The 17,787-nt window shown below is 36.0% G+C and overlaps 1 protein-coding gene across 12 annotated transcripts in view; it reads left to right on the top strand.

The window, feature by feature from the left end:
- Positions 1 to 17,787, top strand: part of FANCC (FA complementation group C) — a 342,060-nt gene that overhangs the window by 243,397 nt on the left and 80,876 nt on the right. For all 12 annotated transcript variants that reach the window (XM_027550193.1, XM_027550192.1, XM_027550186.1 and 9 more), the window contains 2 exons: positions 2,747 to 2,860; positions 3,760 to 3,824. In XM_027550193.1, the coding sequence (XP_027405994.1) occupies positions 2,747 to 2,860; positions 3,760 to 3,824 (179 nt within the window). The remainder of the gene's footprint in view (positions 1 to 2,746; positions 2,861 to 3,759; positions 3,825 to 17,787) is intronic.

Below are 17,787 nucleotides of genomic sequence, written 5' to 3'. Positions count from 1 at the left end.
GGGTTGAGTTTTCCCCGGGGACGAATTGTGATGGGGAAAAGAGAGATGGCACAGAGGTCTTCCTTGATGTTTCTAATGCTTTATTAAGTTCCATGGTGGAGGAATTGTTGTATTATTTTGTATCTTTTTGAATATGTAAAATAGTTTGTAATAGAATTGACATGATGAGTTAGTAATATGTGCCCTTTGTTTTAACTGGCAAAGCAGAAAGAAGAAAAATATATAAACCCATAATAGCGCCATCCTAGAGACTTAATGTTTGGTGATATTTTTTTTCATTATTTTTTTGTTCCTATGTCTGGATTATTTTTATATTGATGAGCTCATTTCTGTATACAATTTTGCATCTTCCTTTCTTCATTTAATATTATAACCATTTAAAATGATGTCATAAGTTCTTTATAAGCATTTAATGGCTTACAATGAACCACAGTATTGAGGGTATCACAGATTAATAATTCCCTCCTGTTAGACATTTTTTTGCTATAAGAAATAACACTGTGGTGAACATCTTTGCACATAATCCACATTGTCATATTTTGATTTAGTTCCTTACATGTATGCCAGATACATTAAAAGTCCTGAATGCTTTTAAAACCTTTAATATACATTCTCAAGTTGTTTTCTATAAAGTAACCAACCTATAAGGTGTCTAAATGTTACCACTTATAACATGTCTACATGTTACAAATGTCTAGGCAAACGTCAGATCAGATCAGATCAGTCGCTCAGTTGTGTCCAACTCTCTGCAACACCATGAATTGCAGCACTCCAGGCCTCCCTGTCCATCACCAACTCCCGGAGTTCACTCAGACTCACATCCATCGAGTCAGTGATGCCATCCAGCCATCTCATCCTCTGTCGTCCCCTTCTCCTCCTGCCCCCAATCCCTCCCAGCATCAGTCTTTTCCAATGAGTCAACTCTTCGCATGAGGTGGCCAAAGTACTGGAGTTTCAGCTTTAGCATCATTCCTTCCAAAGAACTCCCAGGGCTGATCTCCTTCAGAATGGACTGGTTGGATCTCCTTGCAGCCCTGTCAGTCCAAGCTTAGGGGTGGGTTATGGGCTGTGTTATACTCGCTCACACTCTGTGGGTGCCTTTGTCTGATTCACAGTAGCACTGATGTGTGATTCCATCTGAATTTTTCCAATAGCTCACACAGAACACTTGTTTCAGAGAACCCAGATTAGCCTTAGGTATTCACGTCTGTAAAAACTTTAATTCATTTACCCTTTTTGATTATGAGGCTAAACATTTATCCATGTGTTTCTTGGGCATTAGTGTTTCATCTTAGGAATTATCTGTTCCTATGCCTTTTTAATGCTCTTAATATTTTTCATATGGTATTTTGTACGGTCCATCTAGCCAAAGCTATGGTTTTTCCAGTAGTCATGTATGGATGTGAGAGTTGGACTATAAAGAAAGCTGAGCACCGAAGAATTGATGCTTTTGAACCGTGGTGTTGGAGAAGACTCTTGAGAGTCCCTTGGACTTCAAGGAATTCCAACCAGTCCATCCTAAAGGAGATCAGTCCTGGGTGTTCATTGGAAGGACTGATATTGAAGCTGAAATGAAACTCCCAATACTTTGGCCACCTCATGCGAAGAGCTGACTCATTTGAAAAGACCCTGATGCTGGGAAAGATTGAGGGCAGGAGGAGAAGGGGACGACAGAGGATAAGATGGTTGGATGGCATCACCGACTCAATGGACATGGGCTTGGGTGGACTCTGCCAGTTGGTGATGGACAGGGAGGCCTGGAGTGCTGTGGTTCATGGCGTTGCAAAGAGTCAGACACGACTGAGTGACTGAATTGAACTGAACTGAACACTACATTTGATTCTGTATTAGTGTGTATAGTTGCTTCAGTCATGTCCGACTCTGTAGCCTGCTAGGCTCCTCTGTCCATGGGATTCTCCAGGCAAGAATACTGGAGTGGGTTGACATGCTCTCCTCCAGGGAATCTTCCTCACCCAGGGATCGAACCCATGTCTATCACATCTCCTGCATTGGCAGGTGGGTTCTTTACCACTAGGGCCACCTGGGAAGTCCAAATTTGATTACATATGCAGTATTATTTGTTGTTAATATTCTTAGTTTGTTCTGGGAAACACAAAGTGTGTTTTTTTTGAGGGGGAGCTGTTTTGTTGTAATTTAGAACAATTGTTGATTTGCTCCCTTGACTTTGAGTTTATAAAGTTCTTCCCCATTCAGACATGTGAAAAGTACTTCTGTTTTCTTCTTGCTTATTATTTTATTTCAGTTTTACATTGATCTCTTTAATTTATAGTAAATTCAAGCATATTTTGATAAGTATCATAAGATGAGAATATAATTTTTTTCAAGTAGTTTTTCCTAGTACCATTTATTGCATAATCTTTCCTTTCCCTAGTAATTTGTGATGTGTTCCTTGTCAGGTATTAAGTAATCATCTCTACTCTGATAAGAATGTTTCACTGAGTTTAAAACCAGTAAAGATCACATTTCTAGTGTAGTTAAAGCCTTGTTCATTAGTTATACGTATTTCACTATTAATGTTTTTTTAATTTACTTAATGTAATAATTTTATCACTAACTTATTTCCTCTTTATATCTGAATCAAAGTGAACTGAGTATTTGGAAAAATTATGATTATTCATTTCATTGAGACCACCCCATTTACAAATGACCCAGCTTCTTGGCCTTATACATAATAGGCACTTATTTCATTTTGAGACCTTTTTCTTTCTCTGTTTATGTTTTTTAGAGGTTGTTATCTCATATAGTTTCCACATCCAGATTTGATATAAAAGAAGTTGGTCTTTTTAATCAAGTTCTTGGGTATGCACCCACAGACTACTATCCTGGTTTACTTAAAAATGTGAGTATTTTTAATTTATTAGTATTGAAATTTTCATTGCTTAATGTACCATCTGCAAAAAAGGTAAATGGAAATATTTCACTCCTCCAGGAGAGATGTTTAACTTTTCTGTGTTTATCTCTTCTTACCTTGGGTGGACTCATGGCCATGTAAGGAAAAAATGTGAGATGAGAGATTAGAGAAGAAGAAGGAAACCAGGAGAGGTTATTCTAAATCAACCAACCTCTCTGTCCCTTAACACATCTCATTTATTCTCTGAAAGATTTCTGGGAGAAGAGACTTCCTTAACCAATGTAAACACAGTCTTTTACTGTTGGACAAATTTCATATTTAAAAATAACCTGATGGGAATTTTATGTTAAGGCAAAATATTCAATAAATAACAACCTTCTATATATTTACATCTTAGAATTAAAGCTGTGATTTCTTCTGCCTTTAATTTTAGCCAAATTCAAGGAACAATTTATGGTCTTAGCACAGCTCTTTTAAAAAATGTTTGAGATTTTAATGTTTGAATACTGTTCTAGTCTTTTGGAAGCTGTATACATGAACAGCATTTTTAAAAAATAATAAGAAAGAAAAAAGTAAACTAACTCTAGCATGGTTTTATTTTTAATAGGTTTGGTTTTAATTTGGGGGAAATTAATGACTTGCCTAGTATTAATTTGCTTAAATATTTAGGAGTACAGAGTAACAGACATTAAACATAAAATCCAGATTATTAGTAAATGTGATTTGGCACTGCTTTCTTTTTATTTTGAAGAAGTAAAGCAAGGAGAGGATTGGTGGGGGAAGAGAGTGGGGAATCTCAACGGAAATATCACTCACACCAAGAAAAATAGAACTGATGTAATCCTGTTTGCAGCGTGAGTTAACCTGCAACTGATTTTGTTTTACAGATGGTTTTATCATTAGTGTCTGAACTCCGAGAGAATCATCTTAATGGGTTTAGCAGTCAAAGACGGTAGGTGTTAAACTAAACATCCCCCTTCTCAAGTTTCAAAATGTATCAGTTTGTTATGAAAGAAAAGTTTTATAATTCTTAGGAAATGCATGTTCATAATTATGGTTATATTCTATGTAGAGAGATTATTTTCAGGGGGATACATGGCAAATTGGCAATTTTTACAGATTTTCTTTTTTTAATCACTTTTCTCTCAACTCTCAGGTCGTTAAGTAGATCAAACAATGTCTCTTGGGTACCAATTGAGTAAAACTGATACCCACATACGCAGAATCCAACACAAAAGAAAGAATGCATGGCTCAGTGTGAGGCTGTATCATTCACACACACAGTTACACAATCAAAATTATTTACAAGGCAGCAGATATTTGGTATGCACAAATAACCTATTTTAAGAAACATAATATACCAAAATCTAGACTAACCAAATCAAATAGATTCAGACAAATTAAAATGCAATTAATCATATTACAAAATATTTCTTCACTAAATGAAAGAATTCAAAGTTGTTTTGATTGGTGAGCATTTTTATTTTTAACAAATCATTAGAAGAATCTGGAACCAAAGAAATTTGTAATTTTTTTTTTTTTAAATAAAGCTGTTGCCAATTAAAGCTCTGTCTGAAATGGTGTTTGCCCTCAGCCTTTAGGAACCATTTGTATTTAATCCCTTAAAGTAAAATATAAAACTCTTAGATGAAAACACTGGAGAAAATGTTTATAACATGAGATTTGGCAGGGATTTTTTTGAATACAACACCAAAACCATAAGAAACAAAGCAGAGGTAGGTAAACTGGATTTCATTACAATTAATACAATACCTGGTAAGTAAGATATATCATTCAGTTGGGAATAATATATCTGATAAAGGATTAATATCCTGACTATAAAAAAAACTCCTAAAAACAACAACAAAAGCTCAATTCAAAACTGTGGCGGATTCATTTTGATATTTGGCAAAACTAATACAATATTGTAAAGTTTAAAAATAAAATTAAAAAACAAAACAAAACAACAACAACAAAAAAAAATGGGTAAGAGGCTTTATTAGGGACCTTATTAGAGACTTTATTAGTTGTAAAAAGATGTACAACTGTCCAATAAGCATATAAAACGGTGCTTAAAATTACTAATTATTATGGAAATTCAAATTAAAAGTCACAGTGGGATACTACAACACGCCTAAGTAGAATGGCTATAATTTAAAAAACAACAAACAGAATGGAAAATGACATTTTGGCAAGGATGTGGAGAAAGTAGAACCCTCACACAATGCTGATGAGAATGTAAGTGGTAAAGCCCTAGTAGAAAACAGTATGGCAGTTCCTCAGAAAGTTAAGCATAGCATTTCCATAAGGATAGCAATCACTATAACTGGTTTGGTAGGCAGTGTGGTGGTTTATTATAAAGTTAAACACATTCTTACCATTGAACCCAGCAGTTTCACTCATGACAAAGAAATGACAAAGAAAAATGTAGGTATTCACAAATGTTTCTACATAAATATTCATAGCTGCTTTATTTGTAGTAGTTCAGAAACAGAAACAATCCAGAGGACCATCTTCAAGTGAATACAAAAATAAATTAAAAATTATCTGTTACCATTGTTTAAAAAAATGAAAAGACAAGTCATAGATTCTGAGAAAGTATTTTCAAATCATACATCTGATAAAGAGCTCATACCCAGAATATACAAAGAAGTCAGTAATAGGAAGACAGATAACTCAGTTAAAAAACTGGTAAAAGATGGGAATGTATGTCACTGAAAATATATATACATACACCAGTGGCTAATAAGCACACAAATGCTTGTATGTGAATGTTCATACTGGCATTATTCATAATAGACCAAAAGCAGAGGCAACCCAAATATCTATCAACTAATGGATGGATAAAATATGCTCTGTCCATACAATAGAATGCTATTCCTCAGTGAAAAAGGACCAGTCTTCTGATTCCTGCTGCAGTATGTGTTAACATCAAAAACATGCTTGGACTTTCCAGGCGGTGTGGTGGATAAGAATCCGCCTGCCGATGCAGAGGACATGGGTTCTATACTTGGTCCAGGAAGATTCCACATGCTTAAGAGCAACTAAGCCTGTGTGCTGCAACTGCTGAAATCTGTGTGCTCTGGGGCCCGCAATGAAGAGTAGCCCACACTCTCCGCAACTAGAGAAAGCCCGCATGCGCCAATGAAAACCCAGTGCAGCCATAAATAAATAATCTAAATTATTAAAAACAAAACATTATACTTAAGCCAATCATGAAAGGCCACATACTGTATGGGTCCATATTTGTAGAATGTCCAGAATAGATAAATCATAATAGAGAGACAGAAAATAGAGTATTTGCTGCCTGGGACCAGAGGTAGGTAGAGGGGTTTCCTGCAAATGAGCACAAAAGATCTTGAGGTGATGGAAATGTCCTGAAAGTGGATGATGATGAAGGTGGTTATCCAAGTCAATAAACTCATAATTCAATAAAATCTTTTGAATTCTACATTTTAAACAGGTACATTTTGTGGTATATAAAGTACACCTTAAAAAATAAGATGAAGTGCCCGTAGGGTGTGTGGAAAGCACTTACCATCATTTATACATCAGGTAAAGACTTTGATTTAGCCTTGAGGTGAATGTTGAATAATGGATCTTTGAAGTAATAGAATTAAAAATTACTGAAGGGGATTTAAAAAGTTAGTAGGATGCAATGTGTATTTACACTCTACACCAAACTCCCACCATAGGTAAAGTTGATGATTTCTTAAAATTCAGTAAGAATAAATAGAAGCAATAACAAGAAGCTATTAAATAAATAGAAAAGAACAGCCAGATTTAGAAGGTATTTGCAGTTTATAAAACAGACAAAGGATTAGTGTGCAGACTATAGAAATGCTTCCTGCAAATTAATCATAAGGCAAACACTCCAGTATGGAAATGGACAAGATATAAGTGGGTCATTACTGAAAGAAGAAAATTGAAAAATTAATAAACATTTTAAAAATTCTTAAGGAGTGATGTCAGCAAGGTAGCAGAATAGGAAGCATAAGTCTTGTTTCCCCACAGAAGCACTAATTTAATAGTAGTGTATGATCCAAAGAGCTTTTGTAAGAAATTCAGAAATCAATTATGAAGTACCCCTGGCAAGCTCAAAACCAAGCATAACCATATTGAAACATGTAAGAAAGCCATTTCATATCAACCACAGTAGCCCCTCCCCTAAGCTTTTCAGGCTTGGGGGATTAGAAGGAAAAAAATCTAGGTTGAAGCTTCTACCTTGGGAAAGAAAGAATGGCATGTGTCCAATGTTCTAACTTTTGGGAGACTACCTGAGGAGCTGCCATCTGTCTTTCCTAACTCTGACCACTGACAGGAAACCAGCATACTTTTAATGGCTGGAGACCATGGAGAGTTAAACAGTGCTTAGCTGATTTTTGTAGCAACAGAGAACTGGCAGTGCCACAGACAGAGGCCGGCTCAGGTTAACATGATTAGGACAAAGTACCCAACTCACAATTTCTCTTTTAGGGTGGGGGCTAGGGAGAAGAGTAGAATGTACATACAATGTTTCAGCTTTTAAAGGGGCTGCTGCTGCTAAGTCGCTTCAGTGCTTCAGTCGTGTCTGACTCTGTGCGACCCCATAGACAGCAGCCCACCAGGCTCCGCCGTCCCTGGGACTCTCCAGGCAAGAACACTGGAGTGGACTGCCATTTCCTTCTCCAGTGCATGAAAGTAAAAAGTGAAAGTGAAGTCGCTCAGTCGTGTCCGACTCCTAGCGACCCCATGGACTGCAGCCCACCAGGCTCCTCCGTCCATGGGACTCTCCAGGCAAGAGTACTGGAGTGGGGTGCCATCGCCTCCTCCTTTAAAGGGGCTACCCTGGACTACCTTAGAGATTAGTTTCTGTCTCCCCTGACCTGAGGCAGTAAGGGAAGGAGTATACTTTGGATGCCTGAGGGGCTACAGAGAACAAAAGAGCTTAGTAGCTTGTTGTACCATCAGAGAATCTGTGGTACCACAGATAAACACTAGAGGGAGAAAGAGATAAGAAACTCTTGAAAAAGAAACTCAGAGCTCTCTAATTGGGAAATTATGTACACAAACATAGAGAAGATGCATCCCCAGAAAATGTTTGAAGGCCCCCCAGGTTCTCTAGACAGATTGATTAAAAATCTTCCCCTGTATAGAACCAGTCCATAAAGACCAGGAGAGGTGACTCTTCAAATTCAAAAAACACAACAAAAAAATAATAAGACACACAAAGAAACAGGAAAACATGGCCCAATCAAAGGAATAAAAGGAATCTCTACAAACCTACCTTAAAGAAATGGAAGTCTATGAATTAGCTGATTATTCAAAATGATCATTCTAAAAAAAACTTCAATGCACTGCAATAGAATACAGATAAACAACTGAACAAAATTTTAAAAAATGATGCATGAACCAAATGGGACCACCAGCAAAGAGAATAGAAGTTATTGATGAACAACCAAGCAGATATTCTCCAGCTGAAGAATACAGCAACTGAATTTAGAAATTCACTAAAATGGTTCAACAGACTTGATCAAGGTACTGGAAGACATGTTTTTTGAAATTATTAAATTAGGAAAATATAAAGAAAAATTAATACATAAAAGTTAAGCCTAAAAACTAATGGGACACCATGAAATGGACCAGTTATACACATTGTGAGAGTGCCAGAAGAAGAAAGAAAAACGTAAAGAGCTTATCAAATATGAGGAAGGAATTGGACACCCAAATTAAAGACCTTTGACAAGATGAACTGAAAAGGCCCATCTGAGAAATGTTACAATCAAACTGTCAAAAGTTAAAGACAGGAGGTTGGAGGGGCAAAAAAGTCAAAGAAAGAGAATATTGACAACAGTAAGAAAAAACAAATCACATTCAAGAAAACTCACATAAAGATTATTAGTACATTATTCTGTAGAAACATTAAGTCCAGAAGGGAGTGGGATGATATATTCAAAGTGCTAAAAAAGAAAAACCTACCAACTGAGATGATTATATTCTGCCAACTGTCCTTGGCATGAAAGAGAAATTAAGACCTTCCCAGATGAGCAAAAGCTGAAGGAGTTCATCACCACTAAACTTCCTAGAAGAATCGTTAAAGGGAGTTTTTCAAGTTGAAAACAAAGGAACTCTAGACAGCAACACAAGAGCATCCCAACATACAAAATTCTCTGGTAGAGTAAATATATAAACAAATATAAAATCATGTAATACTGTAATGCTGCTAGGTCACTTCAGTCGTGTCCGACTCTGTGCGACCCCATAGACGGCAGCCCACCAGGCTCCCCTGTCCCTGGGATTCTCCAGGCAAGAACACTGGAGTGGGTTTCCATTTCCTTCTCCAATGCATGAAAGTGAAAAGTGAAAAGTGAAAGTGAAGGCGCTCAGTCGTATTCGACTCTTAGCGACCTCTTGGATTGCAGCCTACCAGGCTCCTAACTTAAAATATAAAAATCATGGTAACTGTAAAACCATGTTAATGGATAAAAAGTATTGCACGATGTAACTTATGACATCAAAATCATAAAGCACAGCGAGGAGATACAAAGAAGTAAAGATTTTTTTTCCTACAACTGAAGTTGTCAGTTTAAAATAGATAGTACACACACACACACACACACACACGCACACACACACACACAATGGAATACTACTCAGCCACAAAAAAAGAGCAAAGTTTTGCCACTTACAACAATATGAATGGACCTGGAGGGTGTTGTGCTAAGTGAAATAAGTCAGACAGAGAAACACAAATACTTGTATGATATCACTTATATGTGGAATCTAAATAATAAGACAAACTAGTAGGTATAACAAAAAGGAAACAGACTCACAGATATAGAGAACAAACTAGTAGTTCCTAGTGAGGAGAAGGAAGATAGGGAGAGGCAAGCTAAGGGTAGCGATTAAGAGGTACTAGCCGCAGCAGCAGCAGCTATTATGTATAAAATAAATAAGCTACAACCTAAAGGGGTAGGATAGCGGGTGGGAAGGAAGTTCATGAGCTAGAGGATATATGTATACTTGTGGCTGATTCACACTGTTGTAAGGCAGAAACCAGCACAACACTGTAAAGCAATTATCCTCTATTTAAAAATAAATTTTAAAAAAGCTGTAAGGATATATTATACAACACAAGGAATATAGCCAATATTTTATAGTAACTATAAATGGAGTCTAACTTTTAAAAATTATGTACACCTGAAACTTATATGATATTATATATCAGCTATATCCCAATTTAAGAAAAGATAAAAAATAAAATAAATTGCTGTAACTGTAAGATAGTTAATGTTATCCCCATGGTAACAACACAGAGAATACCTATAGAAGTTGCATAAAGGAAAATGAGAAGGAAATCAAAGCATATCCCTACCAAAAAAATTTTTTTCAACTATACAAAGAAAGGCAGCAAGTGGGAAGAATAGGGACAGAATAACCAAAGACATACAGAAAACGGCGAAATGACAATAGTAAGTCCTTCTCTATTAGTACAGGAAGTCCCCTACTTGTGAATGAGGTCTGTTCTGAGAGTGTGTTCATAAATCTAGTTTGTTCCTAAGGCCAAGAGAGTTAGCCAGCTAACACTATAATAGGTTTATGATACGTTTCATACAAGTAATATGTAAAAAACAATATAAAGGAAGCATTTTTAATCTTATAGCAGAGTACCTTGAAAAGTACAGTAGTCCAGTGCAATAGCTGGTATACAGGGGCTGGCACTGAGTAAACAGGCAAGAAGAGTTACTGACTGGATAGGGAGAGGGGGCTGGGCGATGGTAGAGCTAAAAGATCATCAGCAATAGGAGATGGAAGGCAAGCTGCAATTTCACTCATGCCAGACATTGATAGCACATGTTCTGGTTCCTTGCTGGATTCAATTCTATCTACCCTGTTGAAAAAATGACCCAATGATGTCTAGGTAGCAGCTCTTTTTTTCTCATCCCAGATGACACAGAATGATATAGAATACACTGGGCTGCATTCTGATCAACTGCTATAGCCATCACGTTCCATTCTGCATTTGGGTCCTGTGCCTCAAAAGCTAACAGTGCCTCCTAAAATAAAGAAAATCCCCTTGCCATTTCCTGTCATGAATCTCTTTGGTTCTTCAGTTACTTCTTCATTTTGTCTCTCTTCATCCTTTCTCTGGTCCTCCAGTTCCATCTGGTCTTCATTAGTAAGCTCCTTGTGTTGCACAAAAATAGTACTCTACAGCAAAGTACACAAAAGCACAACCCCTTGTAAAGGATGCGTGAACGTGACAATATATGCCAGGCATGTGAACTAACATGATTAAATATGTGAACGCACATTCATATCTTCAAAAATTCACAACTTGTAAGTTCATATGTAGGGGGACTTACTGTAATTACTTTAACTGTAAATGCATTAAAATCTCCAATCAAAAACCATAGAGTGACTAATTGGCTAAAAAAATAAGGCCAACTATATGCTTTCTACAAGAAACTCATTTTAGGTGTAAGGATATATATAAAAGCTGAAAGTGAAAGGGTGAAAAAAGGTATTCCATGCAAATGGTAGCCACAAGAGAGCAGGGGTGGCCATACTTTTATTAGACAAAGTCAAAAACTGTTTCAAGAAACAAAGAAGGACGTTATATAATGGGAAAGGGGATCAGTTCTCTCAGAAGATAAAACATTTTAAAATACATATGCACCTAACAGTAAAGCACCAAAATATATGAAGCAAATATTGATTGAAGGGAAAACTAGAAAGCAGCACAGTAATAATAGGAAATTTCAATGCCCCATTTTCAGTAATGTATAGATCAACCAGACCAAAGGTCAATAAAGAAACAGAGGATTTGAAAAACATCAAAGATGAATAGGACCTTATAGTTATATTTAGGACACTCTATAATAGCAGAATGTACATTCTTCTCAAGCACACATAGAAATTCTCCAGGATAGATCATATATTAGGCCACAAAACAAGTTCTAACAAATTTAAGATTGAAATCATACCAAATATCTTTCTAACCATGACAGTACACAACTAAAAATCAATAATAGGAAAATTGGGAAATTCACAAATATGTGCAAATTAAACAATACACTATTAAACAATTAATATATCAGAGAAGACATCACAAGGGAAATTGAAGAATATCTTGAGACAAATGAAAACAAAAACACAGTATACCAAAAATTATAAGATGTAGGAAAAGCAGTACTAAGAGGGATGTATATAGCGATAAATGCCTTCATTAAAAAAGAAGAGATACCTCTAATCAGTAACCTAACTTTATACCTCAAGGAGCTAGTAAAAGAATGTACTAAACCCAAGGATTCAGAAAGAATGAAAAAAATTAAGATTATAATAGAGATAAACTAGAGAATAGAAAAACAGAAAAAAGGTTTGGTTTTTTTAAAGATCAACAAAATTGACAACCCCTTAGCTAGACTAACAAAAACAGAATATTCAAATAATAAATACCAGAAATGAAAGAGGAGATGTTACAACTGATGCCGTAAAAATAGTAAGGATCATAAGACAGATTATAGACCTTTATACACCAACAAAAAATGGATAAATTTTTATTGATATACCAAATTATAAATTTAAAAATCTGGATAAATCTATACTAGTAAGGAGATAGAATCAGTAATCAAAATCCTCCCCAACAAAGAGAAGTCTTGGACCAGATAACTTCACTGGAGAATGCTACTAAATATTTTAAAAAGAATTAATACTAATCTTTTTCAAACTCTTTCAAAAAATTAAAGAGACACTGCCTGTGCTAATAGAATGTCCTCTAGACACTGACACATCTGATACATTCCTTATTTGCTCTCTAGAATGATATTTTCTATGAGGTTTTTTTTTTTTTTTTTTCCTTTTTAGAAAGAATTCTAGATTTCAACAGAAATTTCTTGTGGATATTTTTCTGAAAGTATTGAAATTTTAGAGAAATTCTGTCTCTTGGGTTAGGTTGTTATTCTTACCAGAAAGCTGAATTTAAAAAGGAATTTGATGCCCAACATACTTTTTGAGTCTCTTTATGAGTTTTGAAAATCCTGCTTTTAAGACCTAAAACCAGAAAGTTTGGTTCTACCACCAGAAAAGAACCTGGGTCCCTGAAAGCTTGTGTGAGACTCAGAACTCTTAAGTCTACAATTCTAGTGAATTCTGCCAAGTGTGTTCTCTTGTCTTGAGCAGAAACTGATTTTGTGAAATTAGTTAGTGGAATGGCATCATGATATTTGAGAGAGCTGCCAAACATGCTGGAGCCATTATAGTTGTTACCGTCATAAGTTATTTATAATAATTAAAATATGTATCACAATAATATGTAAGTTTTTCCTACTCTGTGTCTGAAGTTATCTGTATATTTTTAAAATTTAAAAATAAAAAGATTTGAATTTGAATATAGCATTGTGGGAAAACTACTTTCTGGTACATTTGAATCCAGATATTCATTCCTATTATTTATGAAACTTGGGTTTTATCATTACTTTCCTTCTGCTAATATGGCTTCAAATGTTAAAGCAACTCAAAGACTCTTAACTTAAATCCCTTATAAACAGTGCTACACTGCTTTTTTCTGGGATTTGTTTTTTTCTAGAGGGTTTCTATTTTCTTTCTTCTTGCCACTTGAATGTTTAAAGTTCATTTCAAAACAATTCTCAAAGCCTATAGAAAATATAGAAATTAATAACTTCAGTGCATAAATTGTCAGTGGAACAAAAGGAAAAAAATAGGAAAACCTATTTGGAATTTCCTTTTGCATTATTTTTAGAGGTCTGATAAACGATCTTGTCATAGTGCTTTAAATAGAGTTTCACTTGCCACCAACTAAAATCAACAATCTAATGACAGAATGTTTAAAATCTCTCTTGTTCTTTGCTATAAACTGTCTAGAAGGAGCAACATTCTGGACTTTCTGAGCATCATCAGTTCAGCTTGTATTTCTGTGGTTTGCTGCAGATGGTTTGGAAAGTGCAGTGCACCCACATGGGAAGGATATCTCTAGCAGTGTATGGTTACCATTGATTCTTCTGCAGTTGAATTCTTGTGCAAAAATCGTTTGGAAGTGCTGCTCTGGCAATCAGTCAAGACCTAATGCTTAGTATAATCCAGTCTGGAAAATATTGCATAAGTCTGGTTGAAGTTAAATCTCCACACTCCAGTAAAAGAAGGCTGTGAGCACTTTGGAAGATTATCATTTGGTCTGTCTGCATTTTGGTAGAATCAAGAGCTACCTCAGTTATTTGAGACGTTAGAATTTTTCAGGAAAATTATCTTGGACTTTTTCCAGCCTAATTAGGAGATATAATCTGCAGCCTGTAAGTGTCAATTCTTGATAAATGCCCTTGGTGCTGAGGTCATCTTTTTTACCCACTCAGTGACCAATAATAGTCTCTGACTCTCCTTTTTTTTAAGATAATGAGAGAAAAGTTGTACTTATAGGTCTTTTAGAGAAGAGAACTGATTGGTAAGGCTATAGAGACAAGAGCATCATGTACTCCTCCTGTATTTCAGAATTCTGGATTTATTATGAGTGCATGTAATGCTCAGGCATATTTTGCAATTTCTCAAACTTTCGTGGAGCCTTTATTCTGTGCAAAATATTCTGCTAGCTGCTGTGCAAAATATACACACAAAAGAAGCAGCTTCCATCACACACAAACACAGTAGCTTTCTCTTTTCTTATCCTAACCAGTAAGCTCATATATTCCAAGAGTTTAAGATATTTACAACTCAAGGTAAATACATCTTTTTGTTAACAATGTAGATTATAGACTCAAAAACACACGAATTAATTTTAGGTTTAAAACAATCTGGATGGTGAGTTAGAGAAAGATGATAGAGCACTGTGGAAGATAAATGCTGTTGAGAGACCTCAGCCATTTGGAAAAGTGGTAAAGAACAAGAAGTGAGTTTTAAAATGGGTGAATATTTAAGGAGAAAAGACAAACTGTTCACAATGAGAAGATATCATTGTGTTATTGTTGTTCAGTTGGAAAATCATCTCCGACTGTTGGCAACTCCATGGATTGCAGCACGCCAGACTCCTTTATCCTCTGCTATCTCCTAGAGTTTGCTCAAATTAATTTCCATTGAATCAATGATGCTATCTCATCTGCTCCCTCTTTCTCCTTTTCTCTTCAATTTTTCACAGCACTGGGGTCTTTTCCAGTGAGTCGTCTCTTCGAATCAGGTGGCCAAAGTATTGGAGCTTCAGCTTTAGCATCGGTCCTTCCAATGAATATTCAGGATTGATTCCCTTAAGGATGAACTGGTTTGATCTCCTTGCAATCCAAGGGAATCTCAAAGAGTCTTTTCCAGCACAGTTTGAAAAGCATCGATTCTTCAGTGCTCACCCTTCTTTATAAGATAACTCTCACATCTGTATATGACTACTGGAAAAACCATAGCTTTTGACTAAATGGACCTTTGTTGGCAATGTGATGTCTCTGCTTTTTAATATGCTGTCTAGGTTAATCATAGCTTTTCTTCCAAGGAACAAGTGCCTTTTAATTTCATGGCTGCAGTCACCATCTGCAGTGATTTTAGAGCCCAAGAAAATCTGTCATTGTTTCCACTTTTTCCCAGTTTATTTGCCATGAAGTGATGGGACTGGATGCCATGATCTTAGTCTTTTGAATGTTGAGTTTTAAGCCAGCATTTTCACTCTCCTCTTTCACCCTCATCAAGAGGCTCTTTAGTTCTTCTTTGCTTTCTGCCATTAGAGTAGTGTCATCTGCATATCTGAGGTTGTTGATAATTCTCTTGGCAATCTTGATTCCAGTTGGTGATTCATCCAGCCTGGTATTTTGCATGATATACTCTGCATAGAAGTTAAATAAGCAAGGTGACAGTATGTAATCTTCTCATACTTTCCTAATTTTTAACCAGTCTGTTGTTCCATGTCTAGTTATAAATGTTGCTTCTTGACCTACATATAGGTTTCTCAGGAGGTAAAGTAGGGTGGTCTGGTATTTTCATTTCTTTATGGATTTTCCATGGTTTGTTGTGATTCACACAGTCAAAGGCTTTAGTGTAGTCAATGAAGCAGAAGTGGATATTTTTCTGGAACTCCCTTGCTTTCTCTATGATCCAGCAAATGTTGGCAGTTTGATCTCTTGTTCTTCTGCCTCTTTGAAACCAAGCTTGTACATCTGGAAGTTTTTGATCATGTACTGCTGAAGCCTTGCTTGAAGGATTTTGAACATAAACTTGTTAGCATGTGAAATGAGTGATTGGCCGTGATTGTATAATGGTTAGTACTCTGTGTTGTGAAATGAGCAAAACTGTACAGTAGTTTGAACATTCTTTGGCATTGCCTTTTTGGGATTGGAATGAATGTTGACCGTTCTCAGTCCTGTTGCCATTCTTGAGTTTTCCACATTTGCTGACATTATCGAGTGCGGCACTTTAACAGCATTGTCTTTCAGAATTTTAAGTAGCTCAGCTGGAATTCCATCACTTCCACTAGCTTTGTTTGTGGTAATGCTTCCTAAGATCCACTTGACTTCACACACCAGGATGTCTGGCTGTAGGTGAGTGACCAAACCATCGTGGTCATCTGGGTCATTAAGATCATTTTGTACAGTTCTTCTGTATATTCTTACCACCTCTTCTTTATCTCTTCTGCATCTATTAGGTCCTTACTGTTTCTGTCCTTTATTGTACCCATCGTTGCATGAAATAATACTTTGATATCTCCCAGTATTCTTGAAGAGATATCTAATCATTCTCATTCTATTGTTTTCCTCTATTCTTTGCATTGTTTATTTAAGAAGGCCTTCTTATCTCCCCTTGCTATTCTTTAGACCTCTGCATTCAGCTGAATATATCTTTCCCTTTCTCCCTTGCCTTTCACTTCTCTTCTTTCCTCAGCTGTTCGTAAAGCCTCCTCAGACAACCGCTTTGTCTTCTTACATCTCTTTATCTTTGGGATAGTTTTGGTCACCACCCCTTGCACAGTATTACAAACCTCCATCCACAGTTCTTCAGGCACTCTGTTTACCGAGTCTAATCTCTCAAATCTGTGCATCAACTTCACTGTTAATCATAACGGATTTGATTTTAGGTCATACGTGAATGGCCTAGTGGTTTTCCTTACTTTTTTCAATTTAAGTCTGAATCTTACAATAAGGAGCTTATGATCTGAGCCACAGTCAGCTCCAGGTCTTGTTTTTGCTGACTATATAGAGCTTCTTCATCTTTGGCTGAAAAGAACATAATCAATCTGATTTCAGTATTGACCATCTGGTGATATCTGGGTGTAGAGTCGTCTCTTGGGTTGTTGGAAAAGGGTGCTTACTATGGCCAGTGTGTTCTCTTGACAAAACTGTTAGCCTTTGCCCTGCTTCATTTTGTACTCCAAGGTCAAACTTGTCTGTTATTCCCAATATCTCTTGACTATTGTATTCCAATCCCATATGATGAAAAGGGCATCTTTTTTTGGTGTTAGATCCAGAAGATCTTTTAGGTTTATAGAACCAGTGAACTTCAGCTTCTTCAGTATCAGTGGTTGGGGCATAGAATTGGACTACTATGATGTTGAATGATTTGCCTTGGAAATGAACTGAGATCCTTCTGTCATTTTTGAGATTGCACCCAAGTACTGCATGTTGGACTCTTTTGTTGACTTTTTTTTTTAATCATTGTGTAGTTAGACAAAAAATTGTCTCTATGAGAATTTTGCTGTTATCAAGTAAATAATACAGCTAAACTAATAATTTATAAGAAATTAATAATAATGTAAACCTTATATGCAATTATATTTTCTTAAAGTATTCAGTTGATTTTTAGAGATTGATAACTAATTCTGGAGACTTTTAAAGAGTAGAGCAGTGTTTCTCAAACTTTAGTGTGCAGAAGATTACCCTGGAAAAATGTAAACAGATTCCTTGGCCTCACTTCTAGAGATGCTGCTGCTGCTGCTTTCTAGACCTGTACTTTGA

Source organism: Bos indicus x Bos taurus, chromosome 8, assembly GCF_003369695.1.
Source record: "Bos indicus x Bos taurus breed Angus x Brahman F1 hybrid chromosome 8, Bos_hybrid_MaternalHap_v2.0, whole genome shotgun sequence".
Classification (NCBI taxonomy): Eukaryota; Metazoa; Chordata; class Mammalia; order Artiodactyla; family Bovidae; genus Bos; species Bos indicus x Bos taurus.
The sequence above is the reverse complement of the archived record's forward strand: the minus strand, read 5'-3'. Positions and strand labels throughout refer to the sequence as shown.